At 42.3% G+C, this 25101-nt stretch overlaps 2 protein-coding genes across 9 annotated transcripts in view; one reads left to right on the top strand and one right to left on the bottom strand.

Moving 5' to 3' along the window:
- The window catches only part of PPHLN1 (periphilin 1), a 98730-nt gene extending 89173 nt beyond the window's left edge, over positions 1-9557 (bottom strand). The window contains exon 1 of one of the 5 annotated variants that reach the window (XM_056573949.1): positions 9488-9557. The gene's annotated coding sequence lies outside the window, so the exon portion shown is untranslated. Of the gene's footprint in view, positions 1-1991; positions 2368-2419; positions 2497-9169; positions 9263-9487 lie in introns of those variants that run through there. The other 4 variants (XM_056573951.1, XM_056573948.1, XM_056573952.1 and 1 more) reach the window with 4 other exon arrangements.
- On the top strand, positions 9078-24770 carry ZCRB1 (zinc finger CCHC-type and RNA binding motif containing 1). Of its 4 annotated transcripts, none has more exons than XM_056573956.1 (8): positions 9078-9216; positions 11370-11458; positions 12771-12799; positions 14487-14598; positions 14677-14784; positions 16470-16576; positions 17333-17408; positions 23379-24770. In XM_056573956.1, exons 2-8 carry the CDS (start codon positions 11375-11377, stop codon positions 23526-23528), a joined length of 666 nt encoding a protein of 221 aa, XP_056429931.1. In that variant the 5' UTR covers positions 9078-9216; positions 11370-11374; the 3' UTR covers positions 23529-24770. The 4 variants fall into 4 exon arrangements, with proteins under 4 accessions (XP_056429931.1, XP_056429930.1, XP_056429928.1 ...); XM_056573955.1 differs by lacking the exon at positions 9078-9216 and adding an exon at positions 9428-9571; XM_056573953.1 differs by lacking the exon at positions 9078-9216 and adding an exon at positions 9798-9819.
- The last annotated feature ends 331 nt before the right edge of the window (positions 24771-25101 follow it).

Below are 25101 nucleotides of genomic sequence, written 5' to 3'. Positions count from 1 at the left end.
AAAAAAATACAGCAAATTCCAAGCAAAATCCCAACATATCTACGGTGTGTGAACATACCCTCACCATATTATAAAGAATATCCCAGGAAAACAGGTGTTCATAAGCTAGGGACAGACAACATTCAGGAGCCATGGGGCCAATGCACCTATACATTTGGGGATTACTGTGTGTTTTATCTGTTAAGGTTTATGGAAGTCTATCAAAAAAGCTGGCTACCCGTGTGTTAAAGGCAATCTGTCACTAGCGTCACCTGCACTAACCTATTGGTATAGACCTATAAGGCTCAATCACATGAGTGGATTTACATTCGTGTTTCCCACTGTGAGTTTGAAGGGGGGGCGAGCTCTCTGTGGCTGTCCGCGCTAATTTTCCACTGCAGACCCTATTGACTTCAATAGGGTCTGCAGCTAATTTTCCGCATCAGAAATTCTGCAGTGGAAATTTTGCTGTGGACAGCCGCAGAGAGCCCGCCTACATTCAAACACACAGCAGGAAACACGCAAGTAAATCCGCTCGCATGAACAAGCCAGTGTGGCTGACACGGATTCCAACGCTGTTTATTTTCTGTGCTGGATCTAGAGATATCAAGACAAATGTATTTATGAAAAATAGTTGTCTGAAGCATTCTAGCTATGCTAGGCAACATCATCGGATCAGCGATTGGCGGCAGGTAAGGGGGCCCTCCTCTAACATCTTAGCTCACCAAAACACCTTGATAACGTTGCGGGGGTTTGGGAGCTCAACTGATTTATCAGCAAAGTTCACTTTCCGCATTGAACGTGGCACCCATAGCCAGTGATGTGGAATCGGAGTCTAACGAAATTTTGGGTACCTGGAGTCGGAGTCGGCAAACAATGCACCGACTCCGACTCCTACTAAATTTAGATTGGAATGGGAAAAAAAGCAAGTTTAAATGTCCCAATTCACAAAAAGTTACTGTAAGAATAAAGACCAATGCATGCAGTGCCTCACGTAACCGCAAAACACGTTAAGTGACCGTGAAGAAGCATGCTTTTCATGTGCTTCACTATATGGCACGCAACGCACAATTAGGAGCGGCAATACTTATACTTTCCATAGTGTTGTGTTCTGCTGTTACAGGGAACCCATGGGTAACCTAGCCTCTCACTGATAAGGGATTAAGGAAATATGTTTTTTGCAGGACTAGAGACACTTGTATAAGTGAAGGGTCAATAGTTCAAGACTGAAGCTGTAAACCACTGGAAAAACTGCTGTCATTCAGCTAAGGCTATAAAAACTTGTAAACTCCAATTGTTAGCTTAAACTTTAATACATTCGCATATTAAAGGGGTAGTCCAGAGGTGAAAAACTAAGGATAGGGGGATACGTTTGAGATCGCGGGGGGTCCGACCGCTGGGGCCTCCTGCAATCTCTCTGTACGGGGGCAAGGCTCTTTCCGGCCAGATAGCGGGTGTCGACCACCGCACAAAGCGGCGGCCAACAGGCCCCCTCAATACATCGCTATGGCAGAGCCGGAGATTGCCGGAGTCGGAACATTTATCTACCGACTCCACAGCCCTGCCCATAGCAACCAATCTGTTTTGAAAAAGCCTCTGAAAAATAAAGCGATCTGATTGGTTGCTCTGGAAAACTCAGCAACTTTTGCTCTGGATAGGTTTTGATAAATAAAATTTAAAAAAAAAAATTAAAACAATAGGTCATTTTCTGATACATTAATTTTTAGGGTAGGGTCACACAACAGATCCGCGAGTGACCCAACCCTATAGTGTGTCTCCAGCTGTTCCTTGGTAATCCGCTACTACAAGCAGCCACATAGGGACCTGCACAGTCCCTGTGTATTCGGACAAGCAGAGGGGGAACATCTGGAGGCACACTATAGGGTCGGTTCACCAGCAGATCCGCAGTTTAGCCTTGGACCCTACTGAACTCCTATACATTCACAATATGACTCACAGTCGATAGCTGAAAACCTGCAGGCCATTGAAACAACGGGCATGTGCACAGTTACCTTGACTTGTTGCCCATAAATCTGTGCTCTAGAAGGCATAAATGTGGTGTGAAGGTATCCTAACTGATGGGACCACTATACCAACAATAACAAAGGGCATAGAAAGAACCCTGGTAGTGTCACACATGCCATTCCTCATTTTGCTGAAAGGGCACAGCTCTCCTGGCATCTTGTTAGAGGTATGACGTGTATGGCACCACTGGGCAGCCACCTCTGCCATTACCACATACTGTGCCAAGTCATCAGTTACTATGGGACAACAGGGAGATAAGTAGCCGGGGTGAATGGAGCAGAGGAAGCCATGTTTATATCCCTTATGAGGTAGCCGCCTCTATCCACAGCCATGACGGACGTGATGGGTACGGTGGGGAAGCCGGAGACGGGTAGACCGCGGGTAGGTCCCCCACCACATAAGCAGGTGCACCCACCTATTCACTGAGCCTCTACTCTCCGTTCTTATCATCGCCACTTCCTGCGCACTCCACTTCTGGTCACGTGACTGAGGACGTCACCACTGGGCGCCGCCCGGGACATAATTGTGCTGCTTTTGTTATCGTTGTACAGCGGTGTTCTCCAAACTGAGGGCATTCTGGGATTTGTAGTTTGGAACAACTGGAGAACCACAAGTTGGGGCAGTGTTTCCCAACCAGAGTGCCTCTAACTGTTGCAAAACTACAACTCCCAGCATGCCCGGACAGCCTTTGGCTGTCCGGGCATGCTGGGAGTTGTAGTTTTGCAAAAGCTAGAGGCACCCCGGTTGGGAAACACTGAGTTGAAGAATACAGTACTCCCTTGCTGTACAGTGTAGTGTCTGCTTCCTCCATTGTTATTGACCATCTCTATAAAAGTGTTTCCTAACCAGTGTGCCTGAAGCTGTTGCAAAACTACAACTCCCAGCATGCCCGGACAGCTAAAAGCTTTCTGAACCTAGTGTCTCCCAACCTGGGTGCCGAAAGCTGTTTGGGCATGTTGGGAGTTGTAGTTTTGCAACAGCTGGTTGGGAAACACTGCGTGTGGTTCTCCAGCTGTTCCAAACTACAAATCCCAGAATGCCTTCAGTTTGGAGAACACCGCTGTACGATAGTAAAAAAGGCAACCCAAATATGTTGTAGATTAGCAACAGCTGGAGGCACACTAGTTAGGAAACACTGCTCTATAGTAAATACATAAGGGAAAAATCATGTCCTGCGTTGTAATATAGCTTTTATAAGGCTTCGTTCACACCAAGGAACGCAGATGTAGGGAAACTGTCAAAATAACCTGCCAATGTATCAGTGCTTAGACATAGTAGAAATAGACTCGGCACTCATACGCGACTAAGTAGGTGAAGGTTTATTCCGCAAATTCAGCAATCCAACAGACTATGACATGACGTTGGATCTTCATCAGATAGAGACCTGTACGCTCCACTTTCCGTCTCCTCAGCGTTTGATTCAGCCGCACTACGGCTTCCTACAAGGACCAAAACACTTCACTTCTGTGAAGGGTTTTGGTCCTTGTAGGAAGCTACAGAGCAGCTGAATGAAACGCAGAGGAGACGGAAAGTGGAGCGTACAGGTCTCTATCTGATGAAGATCCAACGTCATGTCATAGTCTGTTGGATTGCTGAATTTGCGGAATAAACCTTCACCTACTTAGTCGCGTATGAGTGCCGGGTCTATTTCTCTGATGAAGATCCAACGTCATGTCATAGTCTGTTGGATTGCTGAATTTGCGGAATAAGCCTTCACAAACTTAGTCGCATATGAGTGTCGAGTCTATTTCTCTGATGAAGATCCAACGTCATGTCATAGTCTGTTGGATTGCTGAATTTGCGGAATAAGCCTTCACCTACTTAGTCGCATATGAGTGCCGAGTCTATGTCTCTGATGAAGATCCAACGTCATGTCATAATCTGTTGGATTGCTGAATTTGTGGAATAAGCCTTCACATTTTAATTTAAATTTTTTTTTATCAGAAATTTTTGATTGAACATTTAGCATTTTACAAACAAACGACAAACAGAACTATAAACCCCCTAATCCCCCCACCTATACAGCACGACCACCCCCCAAGTCCCGTGCCTTACCCTCCCATAAAAATTGAAGTAGAATTTTCAAAATAGAAAAATAGTGCAATAGCGGTCCACAGGTTGCATAGATATAATACAATCACATCATAGATCAGGTAAACTACAATAGTAGAAGAAGGAGGGTCACCACCCCAGGGAGTCCGCATCTGTGGATGAGCACACCCCTAATAGGTTCTGGGAAAACTCACACAGAAAGAGTCATAGAACTTGAATACACAGTAGTGAAGCGGACGCACACAGGGCCACAAGACACGATTGACAAAAGTGACATAAGGAAGACAACAGAAAACAAAGGCAGGCAGATCATCTCGCATCCCCCAACAATACCTCCATAGGGGTCCTCCGTAGATATACGGAAGGCAGACCTGGGATATCAAGCCAGGGTCCCCAAATAAGCTCAAATTTATGCAAAGCTTTACGTTTAAGGTAGACACCCTTCTCCAACCTAATAAATGATTTCATTTCATGATTAGCTCGGAAATAGTAGGTGGATATGCTCTCAGCCAATGTTGTGCAATCAGCTTCCGAGCTTGATATAAAATTCTACTGGTACCAATGTATAAGCCGCCGTCCTCATCCAAACCATCTAGGTATCCCAAGATACACGACAAGGCAGACAAATTAAACGGACAACCAAATACTCTCCTTAGCAACTGTCCTACATCATCCCAAAACTGCATAAGAGAAGTACAGTCCCACATCATATGAAGCAAATGGGCATCAGACAGAGAACATCTGGGGCAACAGGAATCCGGGCGCACCCCAATTCTATGTAAAAATACAGGGTTGCGATACACCCGATGTAGCAGAGAAATTTGAGACACCCGGTGAGCCTCCGACACAGCAAGACGCGGGGTTATAGTCAAAATCTGTGTCCATTGTTCATCTGACAGGGGACCCACGTCCGCCTCCCGTGGGGATAAGCCTCATGGTAAGAAGATAACACTTCCCTATAGAACGGTGAAATCACTCCTTTAGTAAAGAAATCACCCGAGTAAAGAAATCATTCACGCTAATGAGGAACTGACAGTCAAGTCACCCGCCCGTGACAAACCTTCACATACTTAGTTGCATATGAGTGCCGAGTCTATTTCTACTATGAATTAAGGATTGGGATCCTACTTGAGCACCGGAATCAAAGGAGAGTGCCATATAATGACATCAGTGCTTGGACAGGCATGGGCCCCATTCATTTCAAAGGCCCGAGGATAGTCAGCTAGTGACGTTGCTCCAGTCATTTTCTGAACATATCCGAGTTTTGGATTGGACAGAGAAGAGCAGTTTACAGCACTTTTCAGTCTGAGACAAAATTCGGAAATATCTGGAAAATAACATGAATGTAGTCTCTAGCTGACTATACTTGTGCTATTGAAATGAATGGAGCCAGTGCCTGTCCAAGCATAGATACGTCAGCTGGCCATTTTGATATAGCTATACCTCGGAAGCCCAAATTGTGGGGTGGACCCTGTCCTGTTTCTTACCTACATGGAATAATGTATACTCCAGTACTGCAAGCAGTCAGTTCTACAGCATGAGGTGCCTTCACATGGTCCCAGCACTCCTTAGTGACATCTAAAGCATTTCTTAGAGGATGGCGCCAAGCTGTTATCACCAAGGGAAGTTGCATCTCCCATAAGGCTTTGTTCACACAGTCTCTTTCACTGCATTGTTGTGGAATTAGCCTTTATTTGTACAAAAAAAAAACACAAAAGTCCAATGGTTTACTACATTCTAGCAGCAATATTGTCCAGAAGGACAATCAGGACAACCTGATTACTACCACTTGTATCACATACAGTGGTCCCTCAAGTTACAATATTAATTGGTTCCAGGATGACCATTGTATGTTGAAACCATTGTATGTTGAGTCTAGAGATGAGCGAACTTACAGTAAATTCGATTCGTCACGAACTTCTCGGCTCGGCAGTTGATGACTTTTCCTGCTTAAATTAGTTCAGCTTTCCGATGCTCCGGTGGGCTGGAAAAGGTGGATACAGTCCTAGGAGACTCTTTCCTAGGACTGTATCCACCTTTTCCAGCCCACCGGAGCATCGGAAAGCTGAACTAATTTAAGCAGGAAAAGTCATCAACTGCCGAGCCGAGAAGTTTGTGACGAATCAAATTTACTGTAAGTTCGCTCATCTCTAGTTGAGTCCATAACTCTATGGAAACCTGGTAATTGGTTCTGAAGCCACCAAAATATCATCCAAAAACAGGGAAAAGTGAGGATTAAACAAAAACAAGTAGATAACTAATACAGATAAAGCAAATCCTTACATATAAAAGTAATAAAGATCTGCTGGGAGCTGTAAATCACTGTCTATTTCAGTGTTTCCTAAAGAGGGTGCCTTCAGGTGTTGCAAAACTACAACTCCCAGCATGCCCGGACAGCCGAAGGCTGTCCGGGCATGCTGGGAGTTGTAGTTTTGCAACAGCTGGAGGCACCCTCTATGGGAAACACTGGTCTATGTAGAGGACAGAAGATTATTCAGGGTCCTGTACAGTGCACGCAGTGTCCTAAAAAAAAGTCAAATGGAACCGCCCTCACCTGATGTCCAAAGGAGCAGCTAACCCTGGCACAAGTAAAGAGTACAGAACATGTAATACCTAACTGTACTGTAGGGGGCGCTACCAGACACCAGTCAGTGCATGCACTTTAGGAATACAGAGGTTTTACCAGTGAATGCCCATTCTAATTGGTCGGTTCTTCCAGCCATTGACACATTTTGCAGATTCCATAGTGTTGTATGTTGAGTCTGGTTTCAAGTTACAATGGTCCAGAAAAGATCATTGTATGTTGAAACTATTGTATGTTGAGGCCATTGTAAGTTGAGGGATCACTGTATTAGAAATCCCCCATACAGTGCCAGCTGTGATGCTTAGTACTGCAAGCTGCCTTTTCACATGTACCATTGTCTCCTTGTGTCAGAGGTCAGAGCAGGATGGGAACTAGATTTTAATGGGTAGATTTTAATTTGCGTGGATTCCGTGGGCACTGCATCGCCATCAATGGTGACGGCTCAGTGCCCTAGAGCCGAAGTACCCTGTCAGGAATTCCCGCGGAATTCAGCGACCGGAGATTCCGTAGTGTGAACGCACCCTAAGGGTGTTTTTTAGGCACCACATAGTGGACACTAGTGTCCTTTTGAGCCCTTCAGATCTTTCATAAATTGATTGGAGTCCCTAAAAATGAAATATTAAATTAAAACTGAAAATACTGCTGCTTCATTCTCAAAGGGGCACTTGGGACCCCCATTTTTAGGACCGGTTGTGGTCATCGTGATCAGATCTCCACCAATGACTTATGTATTCTGTTGATATGCCATAAATTGTAATAATTGTAATCCCTATATAAAAATCCTCATTGTGTCACTATATTCACATAGTCATAACCTTTTTATTTTTTTATTTTGAACAACAAAGTTGTTGTGTTTGTGTTTTGCAGGATGAGCTGCAGTGTTTATTGGTACCATTTGGGGGTCCATAAGAAATTGATCATTTTTTTTTTAACTTTTTGCAGATTTGAAATGAAAAAAATTGTAATTCTGTCTTTTTTTTATTTTATTTTTTTAAACCCCTTCACTGTATTGGACTTCTGCATACGCCCCAGCTGCTAACATTAGTGCAACTGGATGTATGCATATGTCCAACCGATCTCCTGCTCTGCATGACGTGCTGCAGATCAGTGGTGGGACCTGGCTGACAATCACAGCCGGCATCCCGCCACAGCTGCCAGAACCAAGATTGCACTGGTCTCTCCAGCATTAACTCCATAGATGCTGTGGTCAGTACCGACCATGACTTTCATGGGATTGACAGGGAGAGGGGGCTCCCCCTGTTCCCCATACCAAGCACGGCAGCCAGTGAAGTCCAGCCATAGGCTGGATCTCACAGGCTGCGTGTCAGTGTAACACTGACAGGTATGCGTTGCTGCAGTACAAAACCTGTGTTTAGCATCATGATAAACGTCCCCCATTGGCAGACTCAGCCAAAAGAATGAACACGTTCATTCTTTCGGCAGAAATTAGCATGTGATAGAGATTTGTAGCGTGAATGTAGTCTCATAATCCTGAAACCAGAAATGTCTTTTTCCTTGTATTCAATGGGAAAGTGGTTGTGCTATGTGGTAACTTTTTTATATTAGATACAGAAGATACTGCTTTTTTTATGTCCCGTGTAGTAAACTCCATACACATAAGGCCCCAGTCACACTACAGAGAATGAGCAGAAAATTTCCTCTGATACTTCCACTGCATGCCCATTGATTTCATTGGGTTTTGTGGTGCTCAGTGCACATGTCATAAGCTTCACAATGAGAACACTTTTTCTTGGAGAATCTCAGTGTGAACATACCCTAAGACTTAAGATCATTCGTACAAGTGATCCCATCAGAAACACGTCTGACTTTTGGTCAGGAAACATAAATAAAAGAGCATACAAAGGGGGAGATTTAGCAAAACCTGTCCAGAGGAAAAGTTGATGAGTAGCCCACAGCAACCAATCACATTGCTGCTTTCATTTTTCAGAAGCCTTTTTTTTTTAAATGAGAGAAGCAATCTGATTGGTTACTATGGGCAACTCAGACACTTTTCCTCTGGACAAGTTTAGATAAATCTCCCCCTAAGCGTAGGGCCACACGTAACGGATCCGCAGCGTATTTTACGTTGCAGATCTGCCGGTGACCCGAGCCATTTTGTGCCTTCAGCGGTTGCCACCCCCGTTCCCACGCCTCACTCCGCCCCTGGCCTGCTCGCAGTGGCAATCCGCTGCTACGAGCAGCCACACAGGGGGCCTACGAGTCGGCGAGTGTACTCTGGCATGACGGGGCAGTGTGCTCACACATTGCCACTGCTCTGGGATGTCAGAGTGCACTCGCCGACTCGCAGGCCCCCTGTGTGGCTGCTCGTAGCAGCGGATTGCCACTGCGAGCAGGCCAGGGGCGGAGTGAGGCGGGGGAACAGGGGTGGAAACAGCTGGAGGCATAAAATGGGTCGGGTCACCGGCAGATCTGCAGTGTAAAATACGATTTATCAAAACCTGTCCAGAGGGAAAGTTAGGCTTGTGCAAAGTGGCAAATGATCAACTGAATTGACCAACTGTTCCATACCTGACTGGATGACATAGTTGTTGGATAATAGTATGCAGTCAGACATAGTGAGCAATCATTCACATATCATTTCTATATTTAGGTCTCATGTGTATTAGGATCCACCCCTAGAAAAGAGCATATGAAATGGCCATACCGTCTATGTAGGCCATGTGTGCACACTACCTAAACCAAATCCTGTTACAGCTGGTCAGTGTAATCCGGTAAACAATTGCTGAGGCCTCCATGTTTTCACAGATCAAGATCTCATTTACGGTAGAAAAGTGACTCTGACAAAATGGCTCCTGCAGTGCAGACGGAAGTGTTTAGTGTTCTTACCCCCTGCGAACGCATCAGGAAGCTGCAGAGAGGAGAGTGATGGAGGGCTAGACTAGCAGAGGACTCCGGTGTGTCACCAGGCGGGTAAGGGATGGCGGGTTCTGTAGAGTTCGGCTAGTATTCGAGCAGTGTGCGGCTCCTCTGCTTCATAACCAGCTGCCCTGTAAGGTCGACGGGGGCCCGGGAGGGACATTTAGAGCTCTTCGCCCTCGCTGCTGACTCCACACTGGATGTTGCTTTCTGCTCTGTGTTACTGGTTATAGCTTAGCATAACTTGTTCCAGTGGTCCCTTAACCTGTCTTTGTCTCCCATGCTTTCCCATCATGATGAGGGTTGTAGTTTTGCAAGAGCTGGGCATTCACAATTTGGATAACATTGGCTTATTATACAATATATCAGTCCCTTAAAGGGGTTGTGCGCTGCCCTGCCTTTCGGAGCAATGCTCGCAGCGTCCGGAAGTTCATTACTCCGAACGCTGTGTGCGGGCTTCCGTGTTCGCGGCCGCCCCCCTCGTGACGTCACGCCCGCCCCCTCAACCAAAGTCTATGGGAAGGGGGCGTGACAGCGGTCGCGCCCCCTCCCCATAGACTTTCATTGAGGGGGCAGGTGTGACATCACGAGGGGGGCGGCCGCGAACACGGAAGCCCGCACACAGCGTTCGGAGTAATGAACTTCCGGATGCTGTGAGCTGAGCTCCGAAAGGCAGGGCAGCGCACAACCCCCTTAAGGGGTAGTCCAGTGGAAAACTTTTTTTCAACTGGTGCCAGAAAGTGAAACAGATTTATAAATTCCTTCTATTAAAAAAAGCTGCTGAATACTACAGAGGAAAGTCTTTTTTTTTTTTTTGGAACACAGAGCTCTCTGCTGACATCTCTGTCCATTTTAGGAACTGTCCAGAGTAGGAGAAATTCCCCATAGCAAACATATGCTGATATGGACAGAGATGTCAGCAGAGAGCACTGTGTTCCGCAAAGAAAATAATTTTCTCTGTAGTAGTCAGAAGCTATTAAGTACTTTTTTAATAGTAGTAATTTACAAATCTTTTTAACTTTCTGGCACTAGTTGATTAAAAAAAAAAAAAAAAGTTTTCCACCGGAGTACCCCTTAAAGGGGTTTGTGGTCTTTGAGGGGTATACCCAGATTGATGCTTCATTCCAGCGTGAGGCAGCGCCCCATGGGTCACATGACTTGTAGACAGGCAGCGCCACTTTGGCCTTGCCATCATTGGATAACTGAGGAAGTCTTCTAACTACAAGTATATCAATATGGTTCATGGCGGGGCAACAGGTTTTTAAAGGGGTTCTCCCCTTCAGTTATATGGCAAATGATGGAGGACCTTCATTGATGTGTAGATGCCGCCATTCCTACCACAACCACCGGGTTAGTTTAGGTGAGAGAAGCAATAATATGGGTATTTTAGGCTGGTGCTGGTCTTATCAATGACTTTTTTTCTTTTGATCACTTGAGGGTTTGGAGTAAATCCAGGATTTTCTATTTACGTCTTTTGGGGAGAAAGATTATGAGTAATTTCTAAGACCAGTTCTGGCCAAACATACATATATTTTTAAGAAGCCACCCTGAGTAAATAAGCTGTGGGCTGGGGCGCATCCATAATGGTAACTTATTAGCTATCCCTAGGATGGGTGATTAGTGTCTAATCCAGTGTTTCCAACTGTGATGCCTCCAGCTGTTGCAAAACTACAACTCCCAGCATGCTGGGAGTTGTAGTTTTGCAACAGTAGGAGGCACCCTGATTGTGAAACACTGGTCTGATCAGTGGGGGTCCAATTGGCCAACCATTCACAAAGCAGTAAAAAGAGGTTTATAATATCTGTAAAAATGTAATGTATAAACTAATATGTACCCTTTTTGTCTTCCATAGATACCATGAGTGGAGGTCTTGCACCTAGCAAGAGTACTGTCTATGTGTCCAATCTGCCGTTCTCCCTGACCAACAATGACCTCCACAGGGTATGTACATAGTCTGCATCTCTAAAGCACAATGCTCTGCATTTTTCATGCTTCTTTGGGATGTCTTGCTTCCAACTAAAGAGCCAAAATATTCCCCATCAGACGTGCCAGGTGGTCTCCATTGAGTTCTTCTTCATGCTTAGTTTGAAGTGCTGAGTGGACATTGTTCATTCTTTTGGACAGCCGAATGGAAGGACATTTAAAAGGGTACTCCGGGTACCTTTTTTCTTTTAAATCAACTGGTGGCAGAAAGTTAAACATATTTGTAAATTACTTCTATTAAAAAATCTTAATCCTTCCTGTACTTATTAGATGCTGAATACTACAGAGGAAATTCTTTTCTTTTTGGAATGCTCTCTGATGACATCATGAGCACAATTCTCTCTGCTGATGTTATTATTTTAATAATAACGCTTTTATTGTTGTCCTTAGTGGGATTTGAACCCAAGTCCCCAGCATTGCAGGGCAGCAGTGCTAACCACTGAGCCACCATGCTGCCCTTAGCATACATCTGCTATGCATCTGCTATAATGGACAGAGATGTCAGCAGAGAGAACTGTGCTCGTGATGTCATCAGTGTTCCAAAAAGAAAGGAATTTCCTCTGTAGCATTCAGCAGCTAATAAGTACTGGAAGGATTAAGATTTTTTTAATAGAAGTAATTTACAAATATGTTTAACTTTCTGCCACCAGTTGATTTAAAAGAAAAAAGGTTTTCACCGGAGTACCCCTTTAATAATGACAATGCACCCTTCTTCTTCCCTTTTAGTAGGGTATTTCTGTAGGCACCCTAAGAATAGAGCATTGTCATGTAATAGCTGTCCTTTAAAGTGTACCTGTCGTCAACAAAAACTTCTTATATAATGTAGGTAATACCATTATATGTATATTTGTAATATACATTGGTTAAACATTGTGTGTGTATTTTTGGGTGAAAAAATACTGTCCCTGCAGCTGTTGTCTGTTTGTCTCTATGAGGAGTCCAAAAACATGAAGTGAGGGCAGGACAAGCAGGGATCTGTGCAGACTCCTGGCTTGTCAATCATCCTGATGTATGATCCATGTTATAGAGCCTCAGTGCACACTGTCCTGCTTGTCCACCCTCACTTCCTGTGTTTGGACTCCTCATAGAGACACACATGCAATAGCTGAATACACCTTTTTTAACCAATGTATATTACAAATATACAAATAATGGTATTATCTAATTATATAAAAAAAAATTGTTGATGACAGGTACACTTTAATAAAGTATGTTTTCCTTTTAAAAATAAAATACTTACCTGTTGTTTTTATTTTTTATTTTTTCCTAGATTTTTTCAAAATATGGAAAAGTGGTCAAGTAAGTAAATTATTGGGAAAGATGAAGTCAGTGGTTTGTATTAGTCTAGTATCCTGATGTCAGGCTGGGTTCACATCACGTTTTGTCCCATACGGGACGGCATACGGCAGGGGGAGCTGAAAACTTGTGCTCTCGTATGCGGTCCCATATGTAATTAATTTCAATGAGCTGACCGGAGTGAAACGCTGACTCCGGTCGGCTCATTTTTGCCCCGTATGCGGTTTTCCACTGGACCTAAAACCGTAGTCGACCACGACTTTAGGTGCGGTGGGAAAACAGCATATGGCAAGTTTTCAGCTGCCCCTGCCGTATGCAGTCCCGTATGGGACAAAACGTGATGTGAACCCAGCCTAAGCTGTGGAAACTCTGTAGATCAGTTCCCTCTCTCTGTTATTGATGGCATGAGCCCTGGATATTGAATGATATAACTCTTCCTTGCCTACCTTACCTCATTTAGTAGAAATATCCCCAGGGAATTCATGACTATATTCATTTCCACCATGGGGGACCCATATCTAAGGTGGACAATAATTGTGATCATCCTTTCCACCAGTTCAATATTATCATTATCATTAGTGACCATTACTGCATAGCAGTTCATTGAAGAATTATTATTAGGCAGGAATCTAAATAATTAATATGTTAGCCCAAGACTTTTAAAGGGTCACTCTCATTAAAATGAATTTTTGCTATTGCACTCCTTATGGTAAATAAAAATATTTCTAATATACTTTGGTTAAAAGAAATGAAGTTTTCTATGTTTTATTTGTGCTAAAAAAAAAAAGCGCAAGAGCACATTTTCTCCCATCTCATACACAGACTTTGTACTGAAGTCCAAACAGGAAGTGCAGCCTGGAGTGCTGAGGGGGGGGGGGTGTCCAGCTTGTCAACTGGCTCCAGAAAGTTAAACAGATTTGTAAATTACTTCTATTAAAAAATCTTAATCCTTTCAGTACTTATGAGCTTCTGAAGTTAAGGTTGTTTGTTTCTGTCTAAGTGCTCTCTGATGACACGTGTCTCGGGAACTGCCCAGTTTAGAAGCAAATCCCCATAGCAAACCTCTTCTAAACTGGGCCGTTCCTGAGACACGTGTCAGCACTTAGACAGAAAAGAACAACCTTAACTTCAGAAGCTCATAACTACTGAAAGGATTAAGATTTTTTTCATAGAAGTAATTTACAAATCTGTTTAACTTTCTGGAGCCAGTTGAGATAGATAGAGATATATATATATAAGTTTTTTTTCCTGGATAACCCCCTTTAACTGCCATATGCTGTTGGTTGGACCCCCCCCCCCCTCAGCACTCCAGGCTGCACTTCCTGTGTTTGGGCTTCGGTCCGAGGTATGTGAATGAGATGGGGGAAAATGTGCTCTTGAGCTTTTTTAAGCTATCTATCTCTATCAATTTTATATATTTATACTTTTTTTTTTTTTAACCATAAGGAGTGCAATAGCAAAAATGAGTTTTAATGAGAATGCCCATTTAACACTTAAACACAAATAGAGGCCCTCAGGTGGTGGAGGCAATTGCCTAATCGGCTCTTCCTATAAGCTGGCCCTTCTGTTCAGATTGGCATTTATTAGGGCACGCCAGCATATGAACCAACATTTGTTTAGATGTATTGTGTATCTAAGATGCTGATTGTAACAATGTCTACCAGTCAGCATTTTTCTTTCTGTCTTGTAGAGTCACTATTTTAAAGGACAAAGATTCCCGGAGGAGTAAAGGAGTTGCATTTGTTCTATTTCTAGATAAGGAACCAGCACAAAGCTGTGTCCGAGCACTGAACAACAAACAAGTATGCCTTTTCATCCATTAGAGACGATTATTGCATAGAATACTACAGTTCTTCGGTGAATGCTTACTTGTCTTTCAGCTCTTTGGCAGAGTAATAAAAGCTAGCATTGCTATTGACAATGGCAGGGCAACTGAATTTATACGGAGGCGTAATTATACCGACAAGTCCAGATGCTATGAATGTGGGGTGAGTAAATACCAGACATCAGCAGTATTTTTTATTTTTTTTACCTATAGTCTCCAATAGTGACTAAATACATACATCAGTGGTCTCCAACCTGCGGACCTCCAGATGTTGCAAAACTACAACTCCCAGCATGCCCGGACAGCCAGCATGCTGGGAATTGTAGTTTTGCAACATCTGGAGGTCCGCAGGTTGGAGATCACTGACATACATTAAACTCATAAACTGCCCTTGGAGTTTTTATGAAAGTTTTAATAAAGCTTCTTTGATTAACAGAACTTATAAATATCAATCCCTACAGCCTGAGCATAGAAACACACTTTTTTATTTATTTATTTTTCCCCCCAAAGATCCCATTAAAGGGGTATTCCAGGAAAAAAAAAATTTTTTAAGATCAGCTGGCTCCAGAAAGTTACAGATTTTTAAATTACTTCTATTAAAAAATCTTAATCCTTCCAATAATTATCAGCTACTAAAGTTGAGTTGTTCTTTCCTGTCTGGCAACAGTGCTCTCTGCTGACATCTCTGCTTGTCTCGGGAACTGCGCAGAGTAGAAGAGGTTTGCTATGGGGATTTGCTTATACTCTGGACAGTTCCCGAGACAGGTGTCATCAGAGAACACTTAGACAGAAAAGAACAACTCAACTTCAGCAGCTCATAAGTACTGAAAGGTTTAAGATTTTTTAATAGACGTAATTTACAAATCTGTTTAACTATCTGGAGCCAGTTAATATATATAAAAAAAAAAAAGTTTTTTCCTGGATAACCCCTTTTAATGTTGGAGAGCAGACATTTTTATTTTGCTTCCTAGAAAAAGCTGAGCATATGCTGTTGGACACAATATAAGGAGACACATTTAAGTATTCATAGGACTCTTGGCGTATCTAGGTGGGAGAAACTAATGTAAAAAAAAAACTTCAAATAAACATAATTTTTCATCAGATTAAACTCTGTACAGTTTTTATATAACCTTTATCCATTTGAGAATCTTGGAGCAAAATGAGACAACCTGTTTAACCCTTAATGCAAGTAGGACAATTTTTAACACAAATCTAAACTGCAAATAGAAAAAAATCATGTTTCCTCTGTTATTAAAGGGTACCTCTCATCAAAAAAACTTTTGCTATATTATAGATTAATGTATGCAGAATAACTTCACAATTGCATGTTATTAAAAAATATGCTTCTTTCGATTTAATTTTCCACTTTGGAGAAATGACCACTAGGGGTCTCCCTACCAGTCCTGGCAGCAAGCATTTCAGACTCATGCTGGAGTCCTAAACACTACGAGCTGCCAGTCTGCTTTGTTCACAAAGGAGAATACTCAGAGCTGCCAGCCTGCTTTGTTCACAGCCTGTTTGGCTGTGAACAAAGCAGGCTGGCAGCTCTGAGTGTTTAGGACTCCAGCATGAGTCAGAAATGCTTGCTGACAGGACTGATCGGGAAAAATACAATAGAAAGAAGCATATTTTTCATTAACATGCTATTGGAAAGTTATTCAACATTCATTAATCTAAAATATATCAAAAGTTTATTTGATGAGAGGTACCCTTTAATATTACTGACTTACGGATGTGTAAAAGTCAGGCTCCAAACAAGTCACAAGTTTGTTTTTGTAAACCAGCAACAACGTAATCTAGTAAATGTTTATTTTATATCTGACTTTTATTTATTTTTTGGCACTAAAGGACACGGGTCACCTGAGTTATGCCTGCCCCAAAAATATGCTGGGAGATCGTGAACCTCCACAAAAGAAAGAGAAGAAAAGAAAGCGGATGATTGAAATGGAAGAAGTGTAAGGAATCTGACTTTCTTTTTAAGGATACGTTCACACGTGTTTATTTTGTGGCAGATTTTCTGCTGTTGATTATTTTACACATTGATTTCAATGTGTAGGTAAATCGGCAGCTGAAAATCTGCAGCAAAATACACACGTGTGAACATACCCTAAGGGGTAATCCAGGATTTATTTTTCTTAAGCCTTGGAGCCCATGGTGCCAAGATACAAAACAGTGTAATATGCGTTTATTAATTCTTGTCCTGTTTTCAGAACCCACAACCAGAAGTGCTGTTATGCAAGCCTTATTTTACAGTTGTGTCCCTAGCTATAGCAAAGTGAAAGGGGATTACTAAAGTAATGCTATCCCATCACCGCAGCATAGCCATACCCCCTGGAGATCATGTGACATATTGTCTCTGACCACCTGGAATGCTGGGAAAGGTCAGAGACAACTGTAATATAAAAAAGACTTGCTCTACAGCACTTCAGGGTGTGAGTCCTGTGAATTAAAACGGGACAAAGCAGCACACAGAGGTAATAAAAGCATATTTAAAATTAAGTTCACACCCATCTGACTGATTCCCTGAATTGTCAGACAAACTTTAGACCCTCATATCTCAGAAACTGTAAAGTTTTCATCAGAGCAGTCTGTGCTATTTAATAAAATTAAAATGTCAAGTTTTTTGGGTTGGCCACAGGTCCTCTTTAACTAGGACATAGCATGGTAATTGTCTACCGGGTCCTCATAAATGCACATATTTCATCTTGCAGTGTTGAAGAGGAACAGAGTGAAGATGAAGGTGAAGATCCTGCTCTTGACAGTCTGAGTCAAGCCATTGCATTCCAGGTACAATTGTTTAAACACTTACAGAAGATGCTCTGTACAAAGTCTTTAGGGTACAGTCCTGTGTTGAAGTTACCACATGGGGCCAACAGCAGCACAATTTTATTGGCAAAACTGTGGCCATTGACTACTGCATGTGGATATGGGGGATATGGTTTTACTGTCATGCCATAGCTGCAAAGTGGGACAGAACCACCACAGACCCTCCTATTAAACCATAATCTGGCCTCTGAAAATATCATAAAGGACTACCAGTAAAACAATACTGTACTTGACTATTTCCAGCATTGGGGTTTTGCCTTTTGTCCAGGTTCACAATAAGTCGACAGTATGAACACAGTTTCTTTTTTTTTTTTCTTTTTTTTCTTTCTTTTTTTATTCGTTTTATTGAAAATGGTTTTTACCATCAGCAGTACAAATAGGAAAGGCAGGCAAAGGCACAGATACATCAAAAATAAAAGCTGTATTGGCAAAAATAAAAGCTGTATAGGCTGACCTAAAAGGGCTAGCCAATTAAGAACCATGAACAAGAGAACAAGCACCAGTAGGTACTAAAGGAATATAGAAGTAGGTCCATTATCATTACATATCACTAATCAAGAATACACCCGTATAAAATTAAGATTACATAAAGGCTAAATAACCCTGCTGCTGAAAAACCCAGTAAACTTTTTTAGATTTTTTGTTGTGACAGGTAAACTTTAACCACTTAGGGACCAGGGGTGTACCGGTACACCTGTGGTAATTTCGGTCCCTGCCAGACGGGGACCGGACCGGGATGACACCAGCAGGCACCCAGTGCAAATGCCCAGGACCCCAATACAGGTCTCCAATGACCCAGTGACCCGAAAAATACGGGGGATCGGGGTTGTCCAATACACTCATGATCCCCCTGAAGGGTTAGGAATGAGGTGGCAGGGGTGCCACCCCTCCTATTGGTCGTTCAGAAGCGACGACCAATAGCAGGGGGGGGGGGGGGGTTAACATTCGGTTCCCCCGCTCTGCCCACCCACTGTTGTCCAGGCAGAATGGAGGAATCGACGGGGACTGACGCCGAAGGTCCACTTACCCATCTGCAGAGGGTGGCGATCGTCAACAGCAGAGAACGGCGATGCGGCTCCCTGGATCCTACGGAAGCCGGTGAGTTGCCTAGCAACATCTGGAGGGCTACAGTTTGGAGACCACTATACAGTGGTCTCTAAACTGTAGCCCTCCAGCTGTTGAAAAACTGCAAATCCCATCATGCCCAGACAGCTGTCTCGGCATGCTGGGAGTTGTAGTTGTGTACCTCCAGCTGTTGCATAACTACATCTCCCAGCATGCACAGTCTCTAAGTACATGCTGGGAGTTGTAGTTTTGAAACAGCTGGAGGTTTGCCTCCCCCCCCCCCCCCCCATGTGAATGTACAGGGTACATTCACACGGGCGGGTTTGCTGTGAGTTTCCTGCTTCAAGTTTGAGCTGCGTCAAATTTTTCTCCGCAGTGTAAACTCCTAGCAGGAAACTCATTGTAACCCTCCGCCAGTGTGAATGTACCCTAAAAACACTTCACTACACTAACACATAATAAAGGGTAAAACACTACATATACACCCCTTACACTGTACCCCCCCATAAAAATGAAAAATGTATCGTATGGCAGTGTTTCCAAAATGGAGCCTTCAGCTGTTGCAAAATAACAACTCCCAGCATTTCCGGACAGCCACTGACTGTCCAGGCATGATGGGAGTTTAGCAACAGCTGGAGGCACCCTGTTTGGGAATCACTGGCGTAGAATACTCCTATGTCCACCCCTATGCAATCCCTAATTTAGTCCTCAAATGGGCATGGCGCTCTCTCACTTCAGAGCCCTGTCGTATTTCAAGGAAACAGTTAAGGGCCACATATGGGGTATTTCCGTACTCGGGAGAAATTGCACTACAAATTTTGGGGGGGCTTTTTCTTCTTTTACCCCTTATGAAAAGGAAAAGTTGGGGTCTACACCAGCCTGTTAGTGTAAAAAAAAAAAAAAAAAAAAAAAAATTTTACACTAACATGCTGGTGTTACCCCAAACTTTTTATTTCCATAAGCGGTAAAAGAAAAAAAAGACCCCCAAAATTGAGGCCTAAATTGGGGATTTGCACAGGGGTGGCTGATTTTACAGCGGTTCTGACATAAACCCAAAAAAAATACCCACATGTGACCGCATTTTGGAAACTACACCCCTCAAAAAATTTAACAAGGGGTATAGTGAGCCTTAACACCCCACAGGTGTTTGACGAATTTTCATTAAAGTTGGATGGAAAAATTAAGAAAATATTTTCACTAAAATGCTAGTGTTACCCTAGATTTTTCATTTTCACAAGGGAAAATAGAAAAACAGCCCCCCAAAATTTGTAACCCCATTTCTTCTGAGTAAGAACATACCCCATATGTGGATGTAAAGTGCTCTGCTGGCGCACTACAATGCTCAGAAGAGAGGGAGCGCCATTGGGCTTTTGAAGAGAAAATTTGTCTGTAATTGAAGTCCACGTGTGTTTACAAAGCCCCCATAGTGCCAGAACAATGGACCCCCCCACATGTGACCCCATTTTGGAAACTACACCCCTCGGCGAATGTAATAAGGGGTACAGTGAGCATTTACGCCCCACAGGTGTCTGACAGATTTTTTGGAACAGTGGTCCGTGAAAATGAAAAATGTTATTTTTAATTAGCACAGCCCACTGTTCCAAAGATTTGTCAAATGCCAGTGGGGTGTAAATACTCACTGAACCCCTTATTAAATTCTGTGAGGGGTGTAGTTTCCAAAATGGGGCACATGTGGAGGGATGCACTGTTTTGCCACCACTGGGGGCTTTGTAAACGCACATGGCCCCTGACTTCCATTTCAAACAAACTCTCTCTCCAAAAGCTCAATGGCGCTCCTCCTCTTCTGAGCATTGTAGAGAAATTTACATCCACACATGGTGTATTTCCATATTCAGAAGAAATGGGATTACAAATTTTGGGGGTCATTTTCTCCTATTACCCCTTGTAAAATTTGGGGGGTAAAAACAGCATTTTAGTGAGTTTATTTTTATGTAATTTTTTTCATTTACACATCCAACTTAAACAAAAAGTCGTCAAACACCTGTGAGGTGTTAAGGCTCACTGTACCCCTTGTTAGGTTTATTGAGGGGTGTAGTTTCCAAAATAGCATGCCATGTGTTTTATTTTTTTTTTTTTTTTGATGTTCTGGCACCATAGGGGCTTCCTAAATGCGACATGCCCCCCAATGTGACTCCTTCTCTTCTGAGCAATGTAGTTCGACCGCAGAGCATTTTATGTCCTAACATGGGGTATTTCCATACTCAGAAGAGATGGGGGTTACAAATTTTGGGGGGCATTTTCTTCCATTACCCTTTGTAAAAATGGTAAATTGGGGGGAAAAACTGCACTTAAGTGAAAGATTTTTTTTTTTTTCTCATTTACTCATCCGAATTTAACGAAAAGTTGTCAAACACCTATGGGGTGTTAAAGCTCACTGGACCCCTTGTTACGTGCCTTGAGAGGTGTAGTTTCCAAAATAGTATGCCATGTGGGGGGGGGGGTTCTGCTGTTCTGGCACCATAGGGGCTTCCTAAATGTGACATGCCCCCCCCAAAAACCATTTCAGCAAAATTCACTCTCCAAAATCCCATTGTTGCTCCTTCCCTTCTGAGCCCTCTACTGCGCCCGCCAAACACTTGACATACACATATGAGGTATTTCATTACTCGAGAGAAATTGGGTTACAAATTTTGGGGGGCTCTTTCTCCTATTACCCCTTGTAAAAATTCAAAAACTGGGTCTACAATAACATGCGAGTGTAAAAAATGAAGATTTTGAATTTTCTCCTTCACTTTGCTGCTATTCCTGTGAAACACTTAAAAGGTTAACACACTTACTGAATGTCATTTTGAATACATTTGAGGGGTGCAGTTTTATAATGGGGTCATTTGTGGGGTATTTCTAATATGAAGGCCCTTCAAATCCACTTCAAAACGGAACTGGTCCCTAAAATATTCTGATTTTGAAAATGGTGTGAAAAATTGGAAAATTGCTGCTGAACTTTGAAGCCCTCTGATGTCTTCCAAAAGTAAAAACCTGTCAACTTTATGATGAAAATATAAAGTAGACATAATTGTATATGTGAATCAATATATAATTTATTTGGAATGTCTGTTTTCCTTACAACCAGAGAGCTTGAAAGTTAGAAAAATGCAAAACGTTCAATTTTTTTCATAAAATTTTTGAATTTTCCACCAAGAAATGATGCAAGTATCGATAAAAATTTACCACTAACATAAAGTAGAATATGTCACTAAAAAACAATCTCTGAATCAGAATGAAAAGTAAAGGCATTCCAGAGTTATTAATGCTTAAAGTGACAATGGTCAGATGTGCAAAAACGCTCTGGTCCTTAAAGCATAGTGTCATAGTGCAAAAAAAAAGAAAAAAAGTGATATGTTACTCAGGACCCAATCCTGATCATGTGCATATAATTTTTATATGTCTCGGACCTATGTATCCAGAGATACAAGCATTTATCTGCTGGTGAGTTACTTTTTCATTGTGCAGGCTGGAGGGGGCGTGTCAGTCTGTCTCCCTCACAGGAGCAACCTGTGCAGTCAGCCAATCAGTACTCTTTACTCTGTAACCCTTTCCTCTCTGGTTTCATGCTGTACATGTTACACAAAGGAAGATGCTTAGAGCTTGCCTGCAGTAATCAGAACACATTATGGTGAATTCATAACAGGATAAAATGTATAAATATAAGAATAGATCTTTATAAAATTAGTGCAAGGATTTTTTAGATAAAAGTACAGCATTTTTATGAATACATGTTCTATCTTTTATTATCTTCTCCTAGTAAAGCTGGATGCTAATCAGCATAGCTGTCACTATGTGTGTCATTCATCTTTCACAGACTCCTGAATGTCTGATCAACTTGTTCGTCATTCAGGAGTCCGAGAAAGCTTTGACTATTTCAGCATGCTGGGAGTTGTAGTTTAGTAACAACTGAAGTTGCAATGTTTGTAAATAACTGTGTTAGAGCAGTGTTGCCTCAAGCTGTTTTAAAACTACAGCTCCCAGCATGTCCACACATCCTTTTATCTGTAGTTTTGCATACACAATAGAAATCTCCTATACTGGATACCGGTATGCTTTACGGCCGGTATCCAGTATGCTGTAAAATCTAGACTAGTCTGTTTGGCTAAAAGACAGGCGACCCCTAGTGGCGGCTATTTTGAGCTTGAATTTCAGGTGAAAATTTTAATTTTTTTTTAACAGGTGTATATTGTGAAATGTCATATCATGAGTCCTACAATATATGAAAAGTTTTTAACAATGACAGTGCCTCTTTAAGGTGAAAATGGGCTTGGTCCTTAAGGGGTTAAACATGTTTATAAAACAAGTAAACTCTAGACATTGTGAAAAACTGTAAACTGGGGATACATATAGAAAGAACCATAATAGATAAGGCATATAAAGCTTGTAAAGATTTTTGAGGTCATGACTGGACAGCTGCTTTAAAGTGTACTTCCAGTGACTAAATGAATGCTTTACACTTATATTCTCATGTTCCTTTTTGAAAGCCTTTTCACACTTTGGATACATCTTTGGCTATATTACGTCATCTGCACCAACTGCACAGAAAGTTGTACTTACAGACACAGTAAAGCTGCAGCCCTAGTAACACACATTACACTAGCCCCCTTCCCATTTCGATAAACTATAGTAGAGTGCCTCCTTAAATTGGTGCCTGTGCTGCTGTAATCACAACTTCACCTAACTAGCAGTTCTATCTATAGAACTACCTGCTCACATAAAATGTCATTTCAGCTGTCTCTTCATCTACTTCTACAGTTGATGTACCGTAATTAAAATAAGAAACCTGTCTTTGCACACTATTGGAGTTTTAAGTGGATTACTGGGGTTACGCTTCAATGAAATATATATATTTATTTCCAGTGTTTATTATTGCTCTCATTCCAGCAAGCAAGAATTGATGAAGAGAAAAACAAATTAAGACATGGGGAAGCATCCACATCAGACAACTCAAGGAGACCTCGAATAAAAAAGAGTGCATATTTCAGTGATGAAGAAGAACTTAGTGATTGAGTATATGCATCACGATGTCCTGCAATTAATTAACTTAAAGGGGTAATCTGACCATAGAACCCACCAAAAAAAGTCATTGAAGATCTGTATTGCACTCACCAAGTAATCTGGCAATTTTTAATGTTAAAATTTGCAACCTGGACCCTCCCCCCACTTCAATATCCTTTTTGCAAACACTTCCAGACTACAACTCCCATTATGTATTGCGTACTTCGTCAGTGCAGCTGTCCTTCTGTCCTTGTTTAAACTCCTCTGAAGCAGCTCGATAGGACTGTCCCCTCTGATGTTCCGCCAGGGTGACAAGTTTCCAGCACTTGTACTGTATGCTCTGTAAAAGAGCAAGGCCGTGGCATATCGCAGTAGGCCTGCTTGGATGGGGACGGAGACCCAAGCCAAGCCCACACCTATTGTGAAACACAGCTACCGTATGTCACAAAAAATTTGAATGTGGGGAATCGGCAGAGATGTGACAGAACCTATTGATGCAAAACTACACAACTTTTGTCACTGGTGAGTGACAGCTGTATCCCAGAAACAGCACGGAAACCATAAGATTAGTTTTAAAATATATATACCTTTTTGTAAGGTGGATACATTTTCACAACAAAGTGTTTGCCCGGAGTACCTCTTTAAAGATGCAATGTTACTTTAAAGTATTCAGTAGAAAGTAGCAAGGAAAATATGATCGTACTCACCGTGTCACATGATAAAAGCCGGTTTATTGAATTCCTCAGGTCTGAGGACGCGTGCTCCAGCACACACGCAACAGCTCTCGCCCAATTTTCATTGCAAGAGCCATGTCCTTGTCTTTGCATAGCACCACGCACCTTATACTTTGGATTCAATAAACCGTCTATTTTCATGTGACCTATTTTCTTTTGCTTGAACTGTGTCTTTACCTTTTATAGTATGCACCCCGTATCGCTCAACATTTCTGTATCTGCCGTGCTTGTTGTGCATTGGATAGGAAGACCGCTATTGAGGCCTGGAGCGCCGACCACTGTGTCTGTTTGTTTTATTTAGTAGATTTCTTCCCCATATCCACTATTTTAACCAGTTGTTTTATTTCTTACATTGTGGTTCAAATAAGAACATTATAATCTTACTCAGACAGACTCTTTCTTTGCTGCTGAGAACACAGATATTCCGTCCATATTTGAGTTGTGTAGCATAAGTATCACCCATATGGCCCATTATCACCAGGCGTCTATATTATGTTTGTAAATAAAAGTATCTACTGTTGTTGCTAACTATTTTGAAAGAACATACAAACAATAAAAGATTAACATGAGACAATAAGAACTTAAAGGGGTACCCTGCTGGAAAACAACTGGTGCCAGAAAGTTAAACAGATTTGTAAATTACTTATTAAAAATTCTAAATAATCCTTCCAGTACTTATCTGCTGCTGTTTGCTCCACAGGAAGTTCTTTTCTTTTTGAATTTCCTTTGTCTGACCACAGTGCTCTCTCCTGACACCTCTGTCCATTTTAGGAACTGTGCAGAGTAGGAGCAAATCCCCATAGCAAACCTCTCCTGCTCTGTACAGATCTTGACATGGACAGAGGTGTCAG

Source organism: Hyla sarda, chromosome 4 (assembly GCF_029499605.1).
Source record: "Hyla sarda isolate aHylSar1 chromosome 4, aHylSar1.hap1, whole genome shotgun sequence".
Lineage (NCBI taxonomy): Eukaryota > Metazoa > Chordata > Amphibia > Anura > Hylidae > Hyla > Hyla sarda.
This window is presented reverse-complemented; position numbering and strand designations above follow the sequence as displayed.